This window comes from Brassica oleracea, chromosome C6 (genome assembly GCF_000695525.1).
Source record: "Brassica oleracea var. oleracea cultivar TO1000 chromosome C6, BOL, whole genome shotgun sequence".
Lineage (NCBI taxonomy): Eukaryota > Viridiplantae > Streptophyta > Magnoliopsida > Brassicales > Brassicaceae > Brassica > Brassica oleracea.
This window is the reverse complement of record NC_027753.1, coordinates 29,216,599-29,241,193: the sequence shown is the minus strand read 5'-3', so window position 1 is coordinate 29,241,193 and position 24,595 is coordinate 29,216,599. Positions and strand designations below refer to the sequence as shown.

The 24,595-nt window shown below is 36.5% G+C and overlaps 3 protein-coding genes and 2 pseudogenes across 3 annotated transcripts; 4 read left to right on the top strand and 1 right to left on the bottom strand.

The window, feature by feature from the left end:
• The window catches only part of LOC106297950, a 6,225-nt pseudogene extending 2,411 nt beyond the window's left edge, over positions 1 to 3,814 (top strand).
• Positions 3,815 to 7,554: 3,740 nt separating this feature from the next.
• Positions 7,555 to 9,512, top strand: LOC106298418 (protein mak16-like). Its single transcript, XM_013734537.1, has 9 exons — positions 7,555 to 7,723; positions 7,794 to 7,903; positions 7,992 to 8,110; positions 8,191 to 8,288; positions 8,368 to 8,455; positions 8,547 to 8,687; positions 8,803 to 8,914; positions 9,019 to 9,155; positions 9,239 to 9,512. The coding sequence occupies exons 1-9, from the start codon at positions 7,662 to 7,664 to the stop codon at positions 9,287 to 9,289; spliced, it is 918 nt and encodes a 305-aa protein (XP_013589991.1). The 5' UTR covers positions 7,555 to 7,661; the 3' UTR covers positions 9,290 to 9,512.
• A 4,312-nt stretch (positions 9,513 to 13,824) lies between these two features.
• Positions 13,825 to 15,728, top strand: LOC106298952 (probable peroxygenase 4). Its single transcript, XM_013735081.1, has 6 exons — positions 13,825 to 14,022; positions 14,096 to 14,197; positions 14,406 to 14,491; positions 14,599 to 14,693; positions 15,290 to 15,415; positions 15,491 to 15,728. Exons 1-6 carry the CDS (start codon positions 14,001 to 14,003, stop codon positions 15,636 to 15,638), a joined length of 579 nt encoding a protein of 192 aa, XP_013590535.1. The 5' UTR covers positions 13,825 to 14,000; the 3' UTR covers positions 15,639 to 15,728.
• Positions 15,729 to 17,204: 1,476 nt separating this feature from the next.
• On the top strand, positions 17,205 to 18,563 carry LOC106296255 (annotated as a pseudogene).
• Positions 18,564 to 18,907: 344 nt separating this feature from the next.
• Positions 18,908 to 22,904, bottom strand: LOC106296254 (endoglucanase 8). Its single transcript, XM_013732343.1, has 7 exons — positions 22,637 to 22,904; positions 22,145 to 22,552; positions 21,520 to 21,612; positions 21,244 to 21,405; positions 19,924 to 20,035; positions 19,600 to 19,763; positions 18,908 to 19,448 (listed from the first exon to the last, which is right to left on the bottom strand). The coding sequence occupies exons 1-7, from the start codon at positions 22,829 to 22,831 to the stop codon at positions 19,116 to 19,118; spliced, it is 1,467 nt and encodes a 488-aa protein (XP_013587797.1). The 5' UTR covers positions 22,832 to 22,904; the 3' UTR covers positions 18,908 to 19,115.
• Between the last annotated feature and the right edge of the window lie 1,691 nt (positions 22,905 to 24,595).

Below are 24,595 nucleotides of genomic sequence, written 5' to 3'. Positions count from 1 at the left end.
CCAAGCTAAGTCTGGCTCGACCGTGGGTTTTAGAATGTCGAGTTGGTCGGGGAAGACGGGCTGTGGTTCGGTCGGTTAGGTCGTCTGGACGTGGTTCTAGCTGAAGCTCCAATCGGGACGCACGCGGGACGGCTCGGTCAGTCTGATCGGTACGGTCGGATGAACGAACCTCGGTCAAATTATTCAGAACGTCTTGATCTCCATGCTGGTTGGCTCCAATGGACTGATCCACGAACCAGGGCACATCAAAGAGGAACAATACTGGCGCGAAGCCGAAGGTCCCAAATCCAAAACAGGTAAGAAACGTGAGGAAGAAGGCAGAGACAGCCGCCAAGAAAGCGGAGGCTAAGCGTCTAGCGGAACAAGAAGAGAAAGAGCTGGAGAAGGCTCTTAAAAACCGGATACGAAGGTCAGCCGCGTCTCCGCGCTGGTCCCGAAGGTGATGGAAGCGGAGCTCATAAGGAGGCGCGAGGAGGAGCGGGCGGCGCTGGCGAAGAAATCGGAAGAGGCCAAGAAGAAGCATACACGCGTGGCGGCTGAAGAGGAGTCGAGAAGATGGTGTTAGTGTCTAATATGAATCGCGATGATTCACTCATCGAGGCACGTACGGTTGACGAAGCGCTCGCGAAGATGACCGTCGCTGATAACCTTCCCGTTGATCGCCACCCAGAGAAAAGGCTCAAGGCTTCGTTCAAGGTTAATCTAGTAGCTCAAATATGGCTTCTTCTTGCTATGTTTGATGTTAATTGGATCACTGTGTAATTAGGAGAGTCATGTTGTTGAAAAGCAAGGTTGATTGATTGATTGTGGGGTTAGTTTAATGTGGCTTCTTCTTAGTATGTGTGATTAGGAGAGTCTCTGTTGTTGGAATGATAGATAGATAGATGTATTGATTGATTTAACATGTTTTGTAAGTTCCGGTATTTAACTGACTAAGTTGTTTGTAACACTTGTCACTTGTGGGGTATAGGTAGCCATGTTAAAACGGGCATGTCCGGCCCGTTCCATTTACTTCGCGTCCGTTTAATAGTTGTCCGTTTAGAGCCCGATTAAACCAAACCCGTTTAGAGACCGTTTATGTAAAGCTCGTTTAGCATTAAGCCCGTTTCAAGTCCGGGTAGAGCCCGTTTACTTTAAAAAAAAATTGAACGTGACCTGTTTGTATCATGAGTTAATGACATGTTTCTTCATGAGTAAACTTCAGTCAAACCTGTCAAATAAATACAACTCTATAATCATAAGTCATAACACTGAACATTACATTGTTTTGTTTTAGCTAAAAATTCAAAGTTTACAAATCACATTTCAACTAAAAATTCAAAGTTTGCAACTCAATCTTTCTTGACTCAATCCACACACACTGTCCCATCTCAAATTAGGTGCTATCACAATGAAGAGCAGCTTTAATCTTCTACACCGTACACAATATCAAGACCTGTCCATAATGAAATCATAACCTATCATTATATATTTTTATCAAACATATTATAAAGTGATATAAGACATAATCAAAACCAAAACACTATATACCATTGCAACATCAAACACTTCAATCTTTTGATGACGAAGACTCCATTCCTGAACTACTTGTTTTCTTTTTGAACATCTTCATTTTCATCAAAGAGGTCTTCAATTGTACCTACAAAATATAATATGAATCAGTTACAAAAAAATAATCATAAATGGTATTTTTAAGCTTTTTACCTTGGAATTCAGCAAAACCACGCAGCCAATTCCTAGTGCAAAGAAGAGCTTGGACATTTTTAGGTAAGAGGCGGTTTCGGTAAGGAGTTAAAACCCGGGATCCAATGCTAAAGGCAGACTCAGAAGCTACTATGGTGATCGGAATGCTGAGGATGTCTCTGGCCATAGATGCTAAATCCCCAAATCGATATTGATTCTCTTTTCAACAACTCAAGACATCCAAATTTAAGTTAGCCCTCATATTTAGCCTTGGCTCTTCCAAGTAGATGTCCAAATGTGTCTTTGGATCACTAGCTCCACCTCCAATGCTCTTTTCCAACTCAAAAAAATCCTACATTATGAGCATTTATACCAAAATTGTCAATTTCAAGATAATGAATGACTGTGATTACCTAAAATTATATTAAGTTACTTACATTATAGTAATCATCTTCAAGTGGAGATTCTGTGACAATCTCATGTGGAGTTGGCGTAAGTGAACCACCTGAAGAACTTGTTTGAGACAATTTCTGATAGTTTTTATAGAGATCACTCAAACTTTTCTTGAGTTTTTCAGTCTTTAAGCTTGCAGTAGTCGGATCCACTTCTTTATAAGCAGCTTCCAGCATACCAATCTTTATTCTTGGATCTAGAGCTGCTCCCATAGCCAATATTACACAATAATCTTTCAAGTATTTATCAACCTTAACTTGCATGTCTCTGGCCATTTCTCTCGCCCCAAGATCATCACAAATAGAATATTTCTCCAATAACAATTGTATACTCCATACTTGTGTGAAGTAGATATTAGAAGTGGGATACTTTGAACCTGAAAAGTCGGTTGCCATAACACTGAACGACTTCAACAATGCACAGATCTTTGTTCCACGGTTCCACTCATCCACTGAAGGCAACGTCTTATAGTTCGGATCATACAACTCCATGCTAGCAAATGCGTCCTTAAACTTGAGAGCTCTGACCAGCATCTCGTATGTAGAGTTCCAGCGAGTAGGAACATCAAGTAACAATCCAACTCCACCTCTAATTCCTACTTTCTCTACACATGCTGCAAATGCTTCTTTCCTTTGTGGCGATGCTTTCACATATCTGACACTCTCTCGAATGTTATGCGGAAGACTATTTGCTAACTCCAAGCCATTTTTAACTATGAGGCTCAAAATGTGAGCACAACATCTCACATGTAGGTGCTTGCCATCACACAACAGACCTCCATCGATTCCACTTGTCATCAGAAGCTTGCCCTTGAGAATTCTCAACATACTATTGTTGTTTGTGGCATTGTCTAGAGTAATCGAGAAAATCTTCTTCTCTAAACCCCATTCCTTCAAAGACTCTAAGATCTTACTGTTCAATCTCCAACCATCATCAATGTAATTGACATTTAAGCAGATATAATCCCATATTCTTAGGCCGAGCTACCCATAAATCAGCGGTGAGACAAACCCTGCCACGATGCTTCACAAACAGCCCCTTCAACTTCTCTTTCTCTATTTCATATCTCCTGTAAACATCAAGGGCAACAGTCTGTCTACATATGTGTTGACAATCAGGATTTAAATACCTATCTCTTGCTCTAACCTTCTTGTATTCCACATATCGAAATGGTAGATCATGGTAGATGATAGCTCCAGTAACCATCTCACGATCTACCTTATGATCATACACACGCTTATCTACCTTCTTAGGCATCTTAGAACAACCCTCTAAGTGTCGCTTCAACTGATTTGTACCATGAGTCTTACTATTATACACTAATTTTGAATCACAGTGAATGCACTTAGCCCTTTCTTTTCCACCCTCTTCTATCCCCACTAATACAAAATCATTCCAAATAGTTGAGGTTTTTTGACGCTTACGTTGAGGTTTAGTTGCTTGTGTCGCTGCAGTTGCTTGATTTTCTGCTTCTGGTTCCATCAAGACTTCATCAAATTCAGCATCCTCCTCATTCATGTCCATATACTCATGATGAGCATCAAGAAGTGTTATAGCCTATACCGTATAGGCGTTTGAAGAAGCGGAAATACCAAGGCTGAAGGAGGAGAAGCCAGGGATTACTCACACTCAGTAGAAGGACTTGATTTGGAAGATGTGGAAGAAATCTCCAGACTAAAGATCCATATCTCATACTTAATTAGCAAGTTATATTGTTTAAAAAACAATGGGGAAGCTAAACTAAATGCGTGGAACAGGCTGCTGCTGCTGAGTGAAATGCAACTGGTAGCCAAAACAGGGGAAAGAGAGGGAGATGCATGGCAGAGAGTAGAAGGAAGATTGTTTCGTATTTCCCGGTTTGGGGTTTGATAAAAAAGAGATGACTTTGAGCATAGTTTTTGTGTGTCGTCAGAGTTGCTTGTTCATTGCGTCTTTGTGCAGAAACTCTTCTATGATATATAAGTTGTAGTAGGTAGGCAATGGAGATGATACGTATGAGGGGAAGAGGGGGCATTCACGTGAGCAACGCACGTGAGAACATAACGTGTCACATGGGAAGATGCTGAGCTGGCTTCTCTTCAACTTGCTGCTTACTCTTTCTATTTAAGCTGTAGTTTGCTAGAGAGAAAGGTGATCTAGAGTTTGAGTGAATAATCAGGGAGAGAGATGTAGAGAGATGTAGAGAGATCTTAATCGGTTTCTCTTGTAAAATCACTATTTCTCTCAGTACAATCAGTATTTCATCTTTAGATCTTTGTTTTCACATCTACTCGTAACAAACTTGGTATCAGAGCAAGCAGCGATCGGGGAACAAAAGGGTGTTGGCGATGAAGACTGGGTTGACAGAGCCAAAAGAATCACAATGATTGAAGAGAAGATCGAATCCATGGGAGATCACATGATCGAGATGATGAACGAGATGATGAGGATGATGGCCATGGGGTTTGAGAAACTCGATCTGAGGAAGGAAGATCAGACCGGGAAAAAGGATAGGCGAGAGGCAGGGCCGATAACTTCTGGATCTTATGCAATGGATCAAGTTATGGATCAATCACAACAGTGTATGAGGAAGCTGACACCGTTGGTTGTGGAGCAACAGCCGGAAAGGAACACAGAGACGTTCTGAGAGCCGGCCATGGTTGTCCAAGAGCGGATGAGCAGATCTTCAAACCTGGAGTGGTTTGAGAAGCCATTGATCGAAGTTGCTGGGGAGACTGGTATCTCGATGGACGAGTTGGAAGAGACACGAGGCATGACGGGCTATGTGAGGTTGAACCCGCCAGTGACAAAGCTGGAGGATAAGAACGAGAATTATGTGTTCTTGTTGGAGGAGGCGATTCACGTAGTGACATGTGAGAATGTTGCAGAAGAAGAAGAATCACCAGCGACCATGATAGATCTGTTCAAGAAAGTTCCATAGGTTAAGAAAAGAGATAAAGCGAGGAAGAAGAAGAAGAAGAAGAGGTGGAAGATACCTCTTGTGGGGATTGAAAATGGTTTAGGGAAGGGTTTGGAACTTGAAGGGAATGGTTATAATTCTGTTGACTGTGAGGAACCTTGATTTACTTTTGTTGATTCAAACAGATGTGATAAGCATCAACGTGAGAGAGGAGAACAAATGGAGGCTGTGATGAACTCGTATGCATGCCACATGCTCGATAAAATGTTTCTGAGAGGAAAGAAAGTTAAAATGAAGATTAAGAAGAGGATACTTGGGGTCTGTGACTCAGAGAAAAGTGTAAATATGAAGAGAATGAAATCTGGAAATTGTCAATTGATTTACGTTCATCAAATGCTCAACCGGAAATGGCTTATAGGATTCAAGAAGAAGAAGACAGGAAAAATGAGAGTGGAGATTGATGAGAAGAGCATTGAGGACACTCATGGGTTGATGAAAGCAGGACTGGTGAGGGGTGATAACGGAGTTAAGAGACAGCTTGTCACAGGGAAAAAACTTAAGTTCAAATACAAGCGCCATAACAGAAACAAGAAGAGTAGAGATGTGCTTTTAGGTAACCATAAGTCTTTTAGTGGGAACCCTAATCTTGAGCAGACACTGTCTAGGAAGATTGATGGTGATAAGATATCTTACTTGAGATCTGACAAGAGGCATCAATTATATGATATTGTAAGATCTTGTGTGAAGTTGCTTTTTGTTGACAAGAGGAAGACAACCAAGCCTAATAGTCCTGAGCTGGAGTTTAAGCATGAGCTGGAATTTGCTCATTTGATAAGGAGACTTGGGAGGATTCTGAAGAAGTTAGAAGAATGGTCGAAGCAAATGCTCAAACAGGAGCAAAACAAGCTGAGAAAAAGGCTTAAGCTACAGGGTCTAGCTATGTTGATAGAAACCATGAGGGAGAAGACAAAGACGACACATCAACCTCTGGGTTGTGGTAAGCTCCTCTTGCTTGCGACAATAATATGGGCGACTGTCTTGTTGGGATGGAAGAAAGAACGGGTCAAAAAGCAGTACTGTTTGTGGAAGGGAACTAGGTTTCGAGGAGAGCTCATGAAAGGGAGTAAAGCAAAGAAGGACTATACGAAAGTATCACAGGGGAAAAGTAATTCTCTCTACTCTCTGCTACATACAAAGAGAGACTTCACAATTCAAAGCAGCTAGAGAATGAAAGGATATAAACTAGTGAAGTGCTTCTGTGTTTTGGTTGATGAGCTGCTAGACGGCAATGAAGATGGCAGTCAAAGATATGACGAGGCTTTGCTGCAAAAACTTGAACTAACAACGTTGATAGGTGAGGATACGATAGTCAGTTTGGTCAGGGATAAGATACTCAAGTTGCTTCATAAGTAATTAGGAAAGAGAGCAAAATCTACAGTGGAGTATGGAATTAAGTTCTCGCTTGGTTCAATAGAATTGAAGAAGCTACTGATGGAGTGGGAGAAGCATAAAGCTGGAGATAAATACAAGAAAAAGCATACTGCTAGAAATAAAGTGATTTTTTTCTGAAAAATATGTGGTCAACCTGGTGAATCTCATGAGGAAACAGTTTCTCACAAGCGGGAAGAGAGCTAAATTCAGACAGAAAGTGATGAGCAATGGACTAGGTTGTTTAGAGATGATGTCTCCACCCAGAATGACAGGGAAGAAGGCGAGTTCCAAGAGCTTATGCGGTTTTGTGTTCTTATTACACATTCTTGAAAACCAAATTATGGAATCTGCTTCACCTCCAGGTGATGCTGAGCACAATGATCCTGAGGCAGTACACGGAAATAGCAATAAGAGATCTTCTGGGCAGAACTAGTGTAAGCTAAAGCAACAGGGACAACACAAGATCCTCCTAAGCGGCAAGAGAGTGAAGCTTCGAAGAGAACCAAGGACAGAGAAGCTTTGTGTGAAAAGGGATAAATGCGTTGAGTTGTTCTTCGAATCTCTGTCATCAACAGGCCAAAAGAAGAACACAGAAAGAGTGTGTCAGGAGAAGTTGATCGAGCCCTTATATTTGGAGATGAACACTGAGTATGAGATGACAGAAAAACAGAAGCTGGAGACTTGGAGCAAAGAGGTTAGCGGGATGAAGAAAATAATGAGGAATGCCTAGACATTTGGAAAGCTGTTTGTTGCTTCCATATTTTTTACATACAACCCTCTCTCTTGATGGGATGCTTTGTTTTCTATAAATCAAATCTCTGTGTTTATCCTCAGCTTATCTTCATTCTAAGATGCATCTTGTGTTCACTGTTTTGTGATCTCCATACGATCAATGTTCTACACACGTTCCATATTCTTTACATACAACCCTCTTGATGGGATGCTATGTTTCTATAAATACCCAAAAGAAAAGGGCTTGGGCTTAACAAACGAGGGCCCAAATGATATTTTTTATCAACAATTATTAGAAGTTGCATTATAACCCTCCAATTTTCCAATCTTCGCGAAAACACACTCCTTACAAAACATAAAATAAAATATAACTCCTCATTTTGAAACCCTAGTTCGCAAAACCCATCTCTTGTCCGAGTATCCCTTCCCTGCGTCGCCGGATTTGAAAACTCCACCGTGAAAGATGCAGCACGACGAGGTCATATGGCAAGTCATCAGACACAAGCACTGCAGTTACATGGCCAAGTAAGCTCTTCACTTCTTCTTCCTCTGTGAACTCTCTTACTGATTGAGATACCTTGCTCCACCTTCGTAGAATCGAAACCGGAATCTTCTGTAGAAACCCTTACAACGTTACGGGTATTTGCAACCGAAGCTCTTGTCCTCTTGCTAACAGCCGTTACGCTACCATTAGAGACCACGATGGTACTACTACTTGACATTTCCTTGTTTAACTTCGTGTTTTGTCTGATTTGAATTGATCTCTTTAGTTTCGATTTTTTTTTTTGTCTAGGTGTGTTTTATTTGTATATGAAGACAATAGAGAGAGCCCATATGCCTAAGAACTTGTGGGAGAGGGTGAAGTTGCCTAGGAACTACGAGAAGGCTCTTGAAACCATTGACAAGCACTTGGTAATTAGAGCTTAGATTGATTATTATATCTTGATGAAACAAGAGTAGATGTTTTTATTCTGTTTTTATTTTGGTTGTAGTTGTATTGGCCTAAGTTGTTACAGCACAAGATCAAGCAAAGACTGACCAAAATGACTCAGATGCGTATTCGTATGAGGAAACTGGCTCTCAAGACAAGGTTGGTCCTTGGTTTTGTAATATGCAGCTTCCTAGTTCTGTTGGGTTTGATTGTTTGGTGGTGTTGTTTTTGTTCATAGGGAGAAGATAATGACTACACCAAGGAGGGATATCAAGAGAGAATCAAGAAGAGAGGAGAAGGCTGTTAAAGCAGCGGTCTTGGATAAGGTCACTCATCTATTTTCGCTTTTTATCTATTGCCTGTCTGCTTTTGTTTCTGTTTTGTTTTTCCATAAGCTGGTTTCTCTCTACTGATCAGGCTATTGAGACCGAGTTGCTAGAGCGTTTGAAGAAGGGTATTTATGGTGACATATACAATTACCCGGAACTTGAGTGGAACAAGGTTCTTGATGAAGAAAAGAAATTGGCAGAAGGTGTCGAGGAAGAGGAAGAAGAGGAGGTACTTTTATATAAGCGTGCACTTAAATAATTGATATTGTTTTATTTTCTCTGTTTTGTTGACATAGAACGGCACTCCCTTTGTTCAAAATGTTTATTGTTGAATGAACTATCAGGAGCCAGAGATTGAATATGTTGAAGGATACGAAGAGCTTGAAGAAGAGGAAGATATGGAAGATTTCTCTGGCTTTCCCTCTAAGATGTCTAACTTCAACGATGATGAACATGGTAAAACTCATTATACAAAATTCGTATCTCTTGTGAGTTTTTTAGTCAGGTAAGGTCTTTCTCGTGGTGGATTATTTACAAAGCCACAATTTTTTTGAATATAGATTCAGCTGATGAGGAGGAAGACGACGATGATGGTGAGGAGCAAGTTGTGATTCATAAAAAAGGAAAGAGAGATTCAAGAAAGTCTGATGATCTTGGAAAATCAAAGAAGAAGAAGAAGAAGAGAGTAGTTGTTGAGGTGAGATTTCACACTTTGTGTTGAATTGTGGAGTTACTTTGTGTTGTCTATATGTTCTTATGTGCCTCTCTTATCTCTTTCAGATGGAGCAAGAAGATGGAGACGTGATACGAACCCTGAAAACCGCAAGCTGAGCTTAGATCCCAAAAAACTTGAAGCTTTTTGCAGAAGAAAGTGTAGTTTGTTTTTGTTTTGTTGTGGTGCTGAGGGACACGAGAAGAGGAAAGCTTTCTTCTTGACAGTGTTACAGTTGAAAGTGTTGAAGGCTTTTCCAGTTTTGTACCCTTTTCGTTTTTATGTATTGTAAAACTTAATTTGCTCTGACGTTTTAATTTTATAATATACTTTCAAAATGAATCATTTTCTTTGACATATAACATAAACTCTCAAATGTTTCTACTTTATGCTGATTCCGTTGTGGTCCTTGTGGGTGACTATGAAGCGTGGACCCATTGATGAGTTCCAATTAACATGTGATGATTATGAGATCATATTTTTGCTCAATATTCAACTACATACATAGTTTAACAAGCAGGGTCAAATCAAAACCATCAGGCTGAACCGAGTCACTTCCTTTATCTGGAGAAGAGAAAACACAATGGAGGATTTACTGATTCAGATAATTGATGTCACTGCAGAACCGCAAAAGTTATCTCAACGCTTGGAAGGTTTCAGGCATTAGACCGTAGTCTTTTTTTTCCCTAAATGAGACTCATGAAAGATGCTTGTTAAAAGTCTTACAAGTGTAGACGCTTTCTAATGCAACTTTTTAAGCCAAGTTTGATAAGAGTAAAAAGGAAAAGGTTCTGGAGTATAATATAAAAGGGAATGTTTATGGTAGTTTGTAGAAGCAATGATCTATACCAAAGTGTGAATGTGGAGAGAAAGTTTTAGGGTTGTCATCACCAGCCGTTGGCTTTGGACAAGACAAAGAGATAAAAGCAAAAGTAATCTGTTGCACTCAATGACCTGTTTAATTATTGCACTCTTCCAATGCGTGTGAATGTTGATACCGTTCCTTAACGTCTACCAATCCTTCAAATATTCCATATAGAATCATTTTATTCAAAACAAATCTCAAATTGTATCCACTTTTTATAGAATATGTAACGTCCATAACATCCCCTAGACTATATTTGCGAAGTGATTTTGCCACATGTTTTTTCTACAATCAATTTCGCAAAACGAATATGACATGACTACTGAAATTGATGACATGACTTCCAAAAAAATATGACATGGATAATTTCATTTAATGTTGATTTATATTTTTGGCAAACTTATTAAAATATGGTAATAATTGATATTACATTTATTATTGATATTTCTTTTTGGTAAACTTTTTTTAAATATGGTAATAACTCATACATCATCTATAAAATAAATATATTCATATATAACATTTTAAATTTCGAAATATTATTATTTTTGTATAATTATACAATTTGTATTACTAAAGCTTTTAAAAATTTCTACAATTTTTAAAAAATTTAAATATCTAATCGTAAGATCATTAGTTTTTTATATACCTACAAATTTTATAAATATTATTTAGGATAAATTTTTGATAATTATACAATGTTATATCATTTTATTAGTTTTATACAAATTGATTTAATATTTATCAAATCTATATTAAATATTAGTAAGAAAATAGTAAAATCTATAATATTTAATAAAATTTATTTTTAAATATAATTTAGATTTAAAAAATTTATTACTACACATGATTCAGGAAAACACCTAGTTAAATTGTACAGTAACAGTAATTTCAATTGGTGGACAGGAAAACCATTCACCATAACATTAAATGGTAGCATCTTTACGTCGGATTTTGGCCAATCACGGGTGGGTAACATCTGATATCATCAAAAAGATAGGAAGACAGGATTTTTGATACCCAGGCAGACCACACATCTAATCTACATTTATAAGTACAAAATGTATTCCAGATTTCGTTAAACTATTAGTACATTGTAACAATAAAATTATTTGAAATTACATGTGTATCTAAACTAGTAAAACTCAATATATTATGTTATTTTAATCATATAACTTACATTTTATAATCTATATGCTTTACGATATAGTCTATATCAGATACTAACAGTTATTAATCTATCGATGCGCCAACATAAATTAGTCAATTAAATCAGAAAACAATCTCTTGTTAGGTTTCCGTTTTCATTAATACGTTGATACCGTCCAATACCAATACCAATACCAATACCAATACCAATACCAATGCTAAAACTGTGATTTGATTACCTGTACGTGTATTTTGTCATATTTTTAACTAAATATGAAACACAAGTCATTGATAAAATAGGGTTAAGTTTTCGTAGCTGTAATCTTTAATTGTCCGCATACAAACGCGAAGCTTAGTCAGTCATCCATGTTTTTCAATAACTCAAATAGAAAGCGACTAAAAAGAAATAATATTACCCTTAGAAAACACACATGTGGTATACCTTTAATAATATTACCCTTATTAATTTTCATTTATAAAAGCAATTTGTTAATCCATCAATTTAATAAATATATATTTCCACCATAGTTGCATTATCACCAGTTTGATTATCTCTTCCGATAACAATGTACATCACGATTTTTGTTTTCTTGTAGTCTAAGCTAATTAGACCACTTTTTTTGGTTAAATACAAACCTTAGTTTCTTGTGTGACCAATACAAACCTTCTAACTTAAGTATTACATTTTTCGTTTTTAAATAAATATCATGTTAAACTAATACTATTGTTTTTAATTGTCTTTTTATAAATTTTCTAATTTTAAATAAATAAATATTTTATCTGCCTCCGGTAAAAGCTTTTGTGTTTTCCCTCAATGTCTCCACCGTATCTTGTAGGTTCGTGGCTGGTTGAAGGTTATTTTACCGTCTGCATTTGCCTTGACTTTAATCTTCACCTCCAACGGTTGGAATGTCAGGACTGACTACACTAAGTCTTTCCACTCTGTTAGTTGCGAGTCTGTTTGCTAGGCATTCTCCTCATGTGGTGTTTCGGAGCCGTAGCCAATCACCTCCGTCGAAACAGTATGGAACCACCTTCGGTTGTGTGTTAGTCCAGACTGCTCTTTGAAGCTATTCTCTTGGTCGCCTTAGGTGATCAGGGAGCGGTTTGTTAGGGATAATATATGTCGTCTCTTGTTCAAGTTTCAAACTAGCTTCATTGCTTACTACTAGTGATTTGCTCTGGACCTAAATCTTTGCTTCCTAAGGATTTTTTTAATTTTTTTTACGGTTCTTATGAACAGAATGGCTTTAATTAGCAGATTTTGGTTCAGTTAATCTGTAATCAAATTTCATTCTAGTAATAATACTCACATCTTTAGCAAAAAAAAAAATATATATTGGCCTTAATTTTGCAATAATATAGTAAACAATTTAGTCTTTTTCTTTCAACTTGTGTAGAAATCTTTTTTATGAAGCCGAAGAAATGTATACACTCAAACACTGTGCGGCAATCATTTATAAATGCTGTCGGCTATGCAAGACGGACAAAATCTGGAACCTTGCAATTAACAAACACATGAAATGTACAATTATAAAAGCGATGGATTAAAAAAGTATTAAGGGGATGCCAAAAGAGAACGATAACTGAAAGCTAAGTTAAAAAAAAAAAACTAGTAAGAAATTACCAAAACAAAATTGTATTAATTAACGTCAACATACATTAAATTCAACAATGTGACGATAGTTTTGGGCAAAAGTGAAGATGGCTACAAGTCTGTCGTGGATTTTATTATTCATAAAATAATTATAAAATTTGAAGATAATAATAAAATTTGTTACAATAGTTTACAAATGAAATTAAATTTAAACTCTTTTTAAATGAACTGTAAGAATCTATCAAACATGAATAACACAAGATTTAATTTTTGTATTTGATTTTCTAAATTGAATGACCATAAATTTAAAAATGATTTAGTAAAATATTTAAATACAAAAAATAATAATAGCTAGATTTTTTTTTTAAAATGAAAATATTGTAAATACAAAAATTTATACACTAGATTCCAAAATCTTTCAGAAAAATGTTTTAAGTACAATAATAAATAATTTATAATTTTTATACATATTTTTGAAACTTAATGATATAAATATTTTACAATCAATTATTAGATACGAATGGGTTATAAAACCTGATATAATTAATTTCAAATTCAATGTTAAATAAGACACCTAAATATATTATTTAAATGTTAGTTGACCAAAAAAAATTATTTAAATGCGAAATACTCTCTCTGTTTCTAAAAGTAAGATTTTCTAGAGTATGCACACTTATTAAAAATTTAATAAATGTTTAAAATTTAATTTATTTTTTATTTTATTATTCATTTTTCAATAACTTTCCATCAATAAAATTTAATTAATTCAAATATTCTCAATTAATGTTTCTCAAAAGTATAAAAAGTACTTTAACAATATAGAAAATCTATCTTTGTGGAAAAAAAAAATCTAAAAAATCTAAAAATTCTTATTTTCGGGAAAGGAGTACTAAAGTAGAAGAGGAAAAAAGGGAAGACAAATAAAAACCAGCGAAAGCAACGTGGTGCATGAATGAAGCCAATATTAAATGCCTGACGCTTCCCACTCAATTTCTCGTTTTCGTTAAAAGAATCATAAAAGAACAAATTACAGATCGAATCGAATCTTTAATTACATTATCATCAATAGAATAACATGACGAACAGTTCTCTTTTTCTTAAATCTAAAGATACAAAAAAAAAGTAAATATAAAAGAAGAGTGTTTCGCTATTTTCTTCTCACTTTTTCTGTGACTTCTCTCTTTCCAGCCGTTTCCTTTTTCCTTGTCTCTCTCTGATCATGGCTTCCTCTGCATCACCTGGTACTTTTCTATCATTCTTATTCAATATGTACCATGATAAAATCGATCTTGAAACGTTTTGGGCTTTTTCTAGGAGTGAAATTTGTGCCAGAAGAGGATAACTTCTTGCAGAGACATGTGGCCTTCTTTGACCGGAACAAAGATGGCATCGTTTATCCCTCGGAGACATATCAAGGTACGGTTTGAAAAAGAATAACTCTTTAGTTAGACCAGGATGTCTTGATGAATCTCATAATCTCTAAAATTATATTTGCCTTGGGGATCTTTTGTTTTCTTTATAGTGCGTGGACTTGTGGATTCTGTAGTAAAAATAAAGATTTTTTTTTATATTCTTTGACTGATGTTACGGTCGGATCATGCCGAATGACCAAAAACAAGAACAGGGTTTAGAGCAATCGGATGTGGCTATCTCTTGTCGGCATTTGCTTCTCTGTTCATCAACATGGGTCTAAGCAGCAAAACTCGTCCGGTAACTTGAAATCTGAACTATTAACACAATTAAAAATTTAAATATTGGTAGTGTTAATTTCATAGCTTATGACAAAAGGAATCAGTGATATGTGTTTTGATCTGCAGGGTAAAGGTTTCTCCTTCTCATTTCCCATAGAGGTTAAGAATATTCACCTTGCCAAACATGGCAGCGATTCAGGCGTTTACGATAAGGATGGCAGGTATCTGATAACTTGCGTGTAGTATATACTCCCATGTTCCAAGTTATACTCCTTTTGTTCCATAAAGTTACATATTCTAGATTTTTCACACGTTTTAATAACATATTAAATTTACATATTTTTTTGTGTTTATATTTTTTCCATAATTTTAAGCCAATAAAAATTCAACTAGAGCAATTAAGTTTTTTGAAATTTGCAATCAGTTAATAAAATATGCATTGAAAATGTAAAAAATAGATCTTTTAAAAATAATTTTTTTCTCTAGAATATGTAACTTTAAGGAACAGAGAAAGTATATTCTAGATTTTTCACACATCTTAATAAAACACACTAAATTTGCATAGTTTTTTGTGTTTATTTTTTTTCTATAATTTTAAGCCAATAAAAATTTAACTAGTGCAATTAAGTTTTTTGAAGTTTGCAATTAGTTGATAAAATATGCATTAAAATATAAAAGATGTATCTTTTTGAAACAAAATTTTTCTCTAAAATATGTAATTTTAAGGAACGGAGGGAGTGTTAAATTACGCAAATTCTGATGATTTTAGTATATTTTAATTAAAACTACTGTATTTTTTTCTATAATTTTTTTGGAGGTTTGTGGCATCAAAGTTCGAGGAGATGTTCGCGAAGCATTCAAAGACACATCCCGATGCTTTGACGGGGGAGGAGCTCGAACAACTACTCAACGCAAACAAAGAGCCTAATGATCGCAAAGGAGCGTAAGTATCCCAACCGGTTTAGTTTCCATTATAACCGGAAACGCGATCAATAATATTTAGAGTTAAAAAATGCAGGATTGCTGGATATACGGAGTGGAAGATGCTGCATTATTTGTGTAAAGACAAGAACGGTCTGTTGCACAAAGAGACAGTGAGAGCTGCGTACGATGGTTCTCTTTTCGAACAACTCGAGAAACAAACAGCTTCTAAGAAGCATCCATAAACAAACTCTTATATGCTTTGTGAATCTGTTTTATTTGTTAAAAACTTTGATTACAATGGGTTTTATTTGTTAAAACTATAGTTTTTTATTCATTGTGTACGTACTTGTATATTTTGGGATAATTCATTCAAATTAAAGGCAAACATATCTCAATCTCTATGGATTGTTTCTTGATCACTAAAGTATAGTAACGCCATTCAGGTAAGTACATGGTTTTGGTTCAACTGATAGAAGTGTTCCGAATTTAACTTTAACTGTGGCATTGTATGGATAAATTTAATTTACTGAAACCCAATATTTCTAATGTATGCTTTAACATCTCCAACTTCACTCCAGTTTTTACTCCAAAATAAAGTTTGAGGTAAGAAATGCTTTAATCCTATTTCATTTAAATTGATGGAGTAATACATTTATCTTTTTTTCATTATTCTATTTTTACTCTAAAATGGATTAGGATTTAAACTAATTAATGTCAAAGTAACTACCATGTAAACTATATGAACCGAAATTCAAGCCCAAACTAACCAACTATCAACAACTTTATTCTCAACAGAAATCAAACCCAAAACAAATGACTTTATACGATACTCGAATTCTTCAACCACTAAACTAACACTACTTGGTTAATATTTGCATCCTTGCTCCCAGCCATGTAACCTACTTCCTGCAAAGAGCATAATATGTTCTTGACAATCTTGTCAATAAACTTACCAAATCAGATCTCGTCTTTGTGGTATCTCTCAATGTCTTCTTGAATTACTGATCTCTCTCTATGTACTATAGACCGTCAGCTTGAAAAGCGTATCGAGCAGTCTATTCAGTGGTGTACTTATTCTGAAGAAGCACTTGAGAAAACCCGTTCCAGACCTTCATCGAGTCCAGGGACATGTAAAGACCAACTTTTTTGTGTCGCCTTACAGAGAATACAAGTAGCATCAATATTATTGTTTCATAAGCGATAACATCATTAAGATTGTAATTTGAACTCCTATGTTTTCCTAATTCAATCAAATTCTTAATTCACTCAAAGACTATTAGTTTGAACTTTGAATCCACTTAAATTCCTAATTTGACATCGAAGTTTATTTGAGTGAGAAAGAATTTAAACGATTAGATTAAAAGCCATAACAGCAGTAAGATAGTAATTTTTGGTGTGCAAAAAAGACTTTGTCAAAATTCGAAACAAGACCTCCTGACCTCACAATGTTTGTATGTTGGGCCGATAACATACTTATAGGCCTTGGAGAAGCAAATGAAACTTACTGTTTCTTTAGAAAGAGAAAGGATGTGCTAAATATCAAACCATTGAATAAGAAAAGGAACCACACATTTCACATGTGCGCGAGTTAACAAACAAAAGATTCAATAGCCAGTTAAGTAGCTAACCTCTTATTATTCTCTACTAAAACTTTGAATAAAATCATATCCACCGACCCTACCATCCAAAAGAGAAACATAAAAAACACGTGAGAACAAACCGGTCTAGCCAGTAGTACCAACCGTTTCTCCCCGGTGAAAAAAAGCCCCACATGGTTTAATCAAACATGCCTTTAAAAACAGAAAAGCAAAGCGTGTCTGAAGCATTACCAAGAGGAAACCTGTCACTACCTTTTTTTTTTTTTTAAATCTGTTTGGGCAGAAATAGAGGAGTAATTTGTTTTGTGTTGGTATTTTTCGATTTGGTTTGAGATGGAAAGAGATTTTCTGGGCTTCAGCGACAAGCAGTACTTGAATAACGTTGAGGATGATCGTGTCGGAGAACGAGGTTTGTGTTCTTGTCTCGCTACTTGTACGCTTGAGGGTTTAAGAGAAACTAAAAATTAGGAGATTAATTTAGTAATAATATAGCCGTATAAAGCAGGTTTATCATCGTCAAAACTTTTTTTGTTATAAAATCAATAATAATAATAATATTACATCTTTGACCAAAAAGAAAATAATATTTACATCAAGTTATGCATAAAAGTGAGGATTGGATCTTCAAAGATGAGTACTTTGACGTCAATAAACATGGATGATGTAGGTTCCAGCACGAAAGCAGCTAGACAGTGGGGCCCAGAATCTGCGGCCAGCATTCACCGCAGAAGCCAGTATAGCGGTGCGTTTCAAAACGCGAATCCTCAGCTGACTATCTTCTATGCTGGAACCGTTTGCGTCTTTAATGACATATCTCCGGATAAGGTATAGATTCATACAGTTCACAATTACACTTAGCATGTACTGATGTACCGACCTGTGATTAGGCTCAAGCCATTATGTTATGTGCCGGGAATGGTTTGAAAATAGACACTGGAGAGAGCAGATTGAAGAAACCTCTTATAGAAACTGAAAGAGTCTATGGAAAACAATTCCATAACGCTGCTACTGCTGCTGCATCATCAAGCTCTGCCACTTACTGTGATAATTTCTCTAGGTGTGGAGACAGACCCGTTGGTGCGACTAATGCAATGAGCATGATCTAATCGTTCAACGTAGATCCTGGCTATATGATGCCTTCAGGTATATCTATGAAAAAAACAATTATATTCAAGGTTTATTCAACAAATTATATCTCTTAACACAACAATTGCTAAAAAAAAATTCAGTTCCTCAAGCTCGTAAAGCATCGTTGGCTCGGTTCCTGGAGAAGCGCAGAGAGAGGTTTGATTCATATATTCGTTATAGGGTTCCTTGATTTAATTAGAAAATATAATCTAAAAGAGTTGTTGTTGTTGCAGGCTCATGAATGCAATGCCATACAAGAAGATGCTTCTTGATTTGTTGACAGGAGAATCATGTGGAATGAATTACTCTCCGGCTTCTCATACCTAAAACCACCTTTCTTCTTTGGTTTTTCTTTTATCTCTTTGAGGTTGTTACAATGGTAATTTGTAATGTAACTGTTGAGAAAAAATGCGAATCAAATCTCAAGAAAGCAAGGAACTTAAAAAAAAACATATTGAGGCTTGTTTAGAGGTTGTATATTGTTACGCTTCTAAACCCTTATTTATAACAGCTTCAAAACTCGATTTTTTTTTTCTTAATACATATTTATCATAGAAAAAATTAATTTTCCTTAACTTAAAAGACATGAAATTTTATGCACAGAGATTTACGAAAATAATCAAATAATTATGAAAATATTAAATTTTCCCAAAATCTTAAACACGAAAACATAAGGAAGATAACAAATTTAGTAATCTCGTAGTAGTGATCGGTTAGATGATCCAGTCAAGTTTTCTAGCCAGTTTTCACCTGTCTAGTATCTTAGATTATGTAAGCTAATTAAGTAACTACTCGAAAAAGTGCAAAGGTGAGTTATTTTCACACCGTTACAACTCTTTAATCTTCTTCACTAATTACGGGCTTACAATACAATTGGTTAAGTAGAGAATAAAAGAGTGGAAATAACATAAAAATAATTAAAGGGTTTCGGGTGGCCTAAAGTTCCCAGCACACCACTAAGGAGAGTGGGAGTGTAACTCCTAGAGACCATCCTCATCGCCAAGAAGAATGGGTGGAGAAGTAACCAAGAAGTCCAACGAGTGGTGCGTTTATGTAAGTCGTGGGCTCTGACTGCACGAAGTAAGGTCTCGAGTCAGGAAAAGCATCAGTGACATTGGGCCCACCAACAACAGCACCAACGAGAAGGTTTGGGTTAGGATTTGGGCTGAGGAAATAGCGAGAGCCTTCCTTGCAGCCTATACGTGCTGGATGGGCCGAGACTGAAGGAACCGAGCTGCCACGGTGGTGAATCCTACGTGGAAACCGTCGACCGTACCCAACCATGTAAGACATTCCCAACGGGTTGTCACCCAAAATGTAATCCACCTGTTCATGCGTCACAACAACAACAAAAAAAATCAAACAAATTTCCCAAAATGGCTTATATCTAAGGTTTGGTCCCAAAGCAAAACGGCTATGTGTTTTGTTTTTGGTCCAAAATGTGAGAAAGTTTGGGACCATGAGTTTTGTCTCTTACCTGACGCTTGGCGACTTGGCGGAGGAGAGATGGGGAGGCAGTTAATTCGCCACAAGGCACGACCTTTTTGGCATGGCTCAGATAGTTAGAGTAAGCCAATAGGAGAAAAGATAGTGATGTTACATGTTGCATGTTACTCCCTCCAGTTTTCACAAGCAGACCTCCTGTGTAAGACAAAATATAGATTTACTACTATTTAATTAATATAACTTTAAAACATTTATTTATTTTTTGAATGAAAAGACAAAAGTAAATCACGTGAAATGGGAAAAGTGTGCCTTGATAATGAGAAAAAAATGAAAATAAAAATGATGGATTGTTTACCTCGAGAGTATTGGACTTGAGGGTGAGATACTCCAGGCAATATAGAACAGATAAATCCATCGGCGTTTTGCTTGAAAGACTCAAAATACTCTGCTTTTCCCATTAGCACTTCCTGTTACCAAAACATGACAAAAACACTTATGTTAAACCCATGCATGAAATAAGGTTTTGAGATATGGAATGGGCAGTGGATAATTTAAAAAAAAAACAGAGAGCGCCATGTCAAACTAAGATAATGAAAGGGGACTTGACAAATCCCTTTTCTTAAGCAAAAAAAAGACTGTTGAGAAATGACAAAACGAAAAACCCACTAAGCCTTTTGCAGCAGAATGGGAACTGGTAAGGACATAACACTTTTCTCAGTCTTTGTGCCACATGCTTTGTGGCAGTAACCAAAGACTTCTCTACCCTTTTCTCTTTTTATTGTCCCCACTTGCAGCCTATAGGCCTGAAGCCTGGATACTACTAATAATAATGTTGTGTAACTAGATGCATATATAATGAAAACCTTAGTTTTAAAAAACCTATATCCAAAACCACAAGTAGGAGATATACTCATGTGATACACCACATGCAAACTCCTTTCAACAGGAAAAGGCCACAAAGTCATATACTGTATACATTTCACCTACCTACAATGGATGATCAAGTGTCTAATATTATATCTAGATTTTATATAAATCCACAATTTTTATCCACTCACTAGTCATGGTTCATGGGCCATGTGAGGGACTGGCTTCCATATGGTAACGTTATCTTATTAAAATTATATGATGCCAAATCTAGGAGCATATACACTGGACAGAAAAAGGGGAATGTCCAATGAGGTATGTCTTCCCTTAAGATTTAGCTCCCATATCACATGACCATTTCTAATTGGTTATATCCCATGTTTCATCTTATATCCTATAGTTTAAATATTCCATATTACTTGTCTATATTAGCACGACCCTAGCATGCTGATATTGGTTCACACATCTATGCTGGTTTTGTTCTAAGATAAAAAGCTTTTAATGAACACACATATGGAATACCAAACTAGCTAGATAGGATCGTAGGACCCATAATTGTAATGTGAACCCCACTTCCAATTATATGATCGAAAGTCGTGCCATCAACACGTGATAACCAGACAACACCATCTATCTCTCTACCTATGTTAAATTTAATTCTTATACATTAGTAGTCAGTCCCCTTGCAACCAAACAAACAAGAAACACTATTCTCACACAAATCTTGGTTTCTTGATCTACAACTAATGAATAATCAGTTGATCAAAAAAAACAAAAAAAACAAATGAATAATTTAGCTGTGGTTTACCTTGGAGATTAAGACATTAATCCCAGCATGCTTATTATCCCAACCAAACTCATTAATGGTATCTCCAGCCCTGAGAATCACCTCGTTCTTCACAATGAATTCTCTGTACGCTCGTTTCCTCGAGGCTTTGTGCAGCCACGCCGCACCCCACAGTAACTCGTCCTGCACAATCGTCCAGATGATAAGAACACGTCAAATCACAGTGACCATCCAACGGCTGACACTAAAATAGTAAAATACCAAGTTTGACTGACGGTTTAACTGTTTTTTTCTCACCTGGTAACCGTTGAAGTCACAGTAAAAAGGACACACCGCGTGGTAGAGACTGTTACTGTACGCACCACGATACCTATTAGCAAACGCGAACACCTGCGCCACGTTAAGTGTGTTGTCAAATTTACTTTCTCAATCCAAAACATAGTTTTTTTTTATATATCTTCTTTTTTGTCAACTATTATATCTTTCTTTAACGTCAGAAATTATTCATTCAACCGTACATATACGTAAGGAAATTACTCAAAAAGTCAAAACATTTATATTTGAGAATATTTATTTATAAAAAACGAATCACAGAATGAGCAAGCAAAAAAAAAAAGTACTGTAAAGAATAATATTATTAGGAAGCATGTGGAGAGAATCTATTATCTCACAAGCAAAGAATCATTGATTAATTGAAAACTTTTGACTATTTAAACATTTTATAAAAATAAGCATAAAATAGTTAAATAAATACCCTCAACACTAGTAACAAAATCAGAATATTTTTAAAATAATTACCACAGTCAATGAAAAAGCATTTAACTAACACACAGACAAGAGTTAATGGTAATAACAGAGTAAACAGCACACGCGGCTCAAGTCATAACCAAAAGAAAGCGATAGTTTGGTGATAGTAACGTACCCTTGTGGCCCGGTCAAGCAGCCGTCTGGAGTAAGCAGGATCACGTCTCCTGAAAACGATCGAAGCCGCGGCCAACGCGGCGGCGGTTTCACCGGCGACGTCCGATCCAGGATGAGCTCTGTCTATTCTGTAGACAGTGCGAAGTGTGTCCATGTCTTCTGGCCTTTCCCAGCAGTTATGGTCGGAGTAAGCGTCTCCCACCTGAACGAAAACGACGCCGGGAATCGCCGTCGCCTTTAGGAGGTAATCGGTTCCCCATTTGACGGCTTTCACGGCGTTTTTAAGCTCAGGTCCCATGGTTCTCCCGAAGTCGATTATGCTCCATGACAGCATTGTCGTCGTGAACGCCATAGGGAAACCGAACTTGACGTTATCTCCGGCGTCGTAGTAACCTCCCGACAAATCCACCTGAGATTAGTAATAAAAAAAAAAACAGAATGCTGACAATGTCACAAAAAGTTAAAAAGAGAAAATGTTGAAATGTAGACCCACGCCGGCGGAAGAACCGTCGCGTAATGCTGAGTCACGGCGCCATCTGAGGCGTTGATCGGGAGGAAGCTTGCCGGAACGCTGACCTTCGAAGAACATTATGCTTTTGCGGAGCGCATCGCGGTAATCATGTCCTGCGTAAATCGCTGGTGAAGAGAGAAGCACGATGAGCAGAACCAGGGAGAGACTTGGCGCCATATTTTACTCTCTCTCTCTCTCTTGCTCTGTTTTCTTCTTTGTTCTGTTATTAGAGGGAGAGAGGGAGAAGACAGTGAGGAGGGAGTGTTGATAATAGGACCAACGAAGGGCTCTTTATACTAAAAAGTTCTTTTTGGGTTCCAGATAAAGAGCCAATGAATGGATGCCACGTGGAAATTTGTAACTGGAGGCAGATCCGTGTTAGATTGGGTATGGGGGTTTTAGGATTCCGAGGCTAAGTTCGCTTGACCGGGTAAGAACCGGCTTTAACGGGTCGGGTTAAAATATCCGGGTCTAGGGTTTGGGTGTTATTAGTTAATGAAGACGGTGTGTACGCCGTTGGTACGGTGAGGGAATAAAAAAAAAAAGTGGAAATCTGTGAAATGAATAATGATAAAAGAGATTTTTAACCATGTGATCCACCGCCCTATTGTCGTGCAACACGTGTTGTGACTCAATTAGGTGTTCTTATTAGGGAAATTAGGATGTCTACCAACTATCTATCCATTATTCAGCACAATGCCAAGAGCCCACATTTCAGACACTGTTGATAATTATAGAGGACACTGATACCCCTATACTTCATATTCGGTGTGTATAGGCAAAATATATCCCAAAGATATGATAGGATTTGTAACAGGATTTGTTAGACCAAAATCACAACCCTTATCTTGTTTACTATTTTAAAATTCTAAATTTTCAGTTTTTTTCTTTATTCCATCATATCCCAACCAATCCAAAAAGTCTCCCAACCTCTTTCCTCTCAAAAACATCTCCAGTCCATCAAACAAGTCCTAGATTCTCTATCTGAAGACACCAAATAGAACAAGACGAACAACAAGTAGATACCATCAGATCCTCCCCTTTGGCAAACTTATTGAGATACCTGAAAAGCCCTCTTTCTCAGAACGATTTGGTCGATTCATCATTTCCAAGCAGCTAAAGGTCGCGAAGAAACATGAGGTGTGGTTCTTTTTTGCCGGAAAACTAGTAAAATTTTCACTTTGAGAATTCGCATACCTGACTGGCTTGAACTGCATGAAGTTACCTAATTGATCCAGGTAACGTCTTGGAATTTTTTTCGCCAAGTCGGAGGATGCCGATGAAGATGACGACACACCAAAGAATTCATCTGCGAAACTAAGTATGATCTCTGGTCATGCAAGAGAGATTGAAATCGAGGTTAAGGTAAATAGTTTCAGAATTGTATACACTAAATCCGTTATCAAAAATATTACTTGGATAACTTTTTGAGTAACTGCTATTTTTAACTCTAACAATACACCTCTATATATGTACAAGTTAGATGCATTATATGAGGCGATTGAAGATCCGCAATTGTTTTGTCTGACGAGGATGAAAGACGTTAAGATGGAGAATGTAATATTGATGTGTGAAACAGTAATTTCGAAACCTAGCAACTGTAAAGCAAAAACCGAGGTTGTGGAAAACAATGGTGTATATCTAGAATACGTTGTGGTTGCTGTGAGGGAATATGACGAGGATGTAAGAAGTTGTTATAAGAATGTACCTTAACCTATTAACATATCTAACAACACTATAACAGTTTGATAATATTTCTACATGTATCATTGAATTTAGATTTTTGAGATTTGTTGTTGAATGGTTAACTTATTTAATAACAGATAACAACTTATTTATCAACTTGCTATTAATCTTGAATATGTTAATAATGCAAAATTTTATTCAAAATTAATAGCAAGTCTCATATACAGCATAAGTTAAAACTAAGTCATTGTTAGA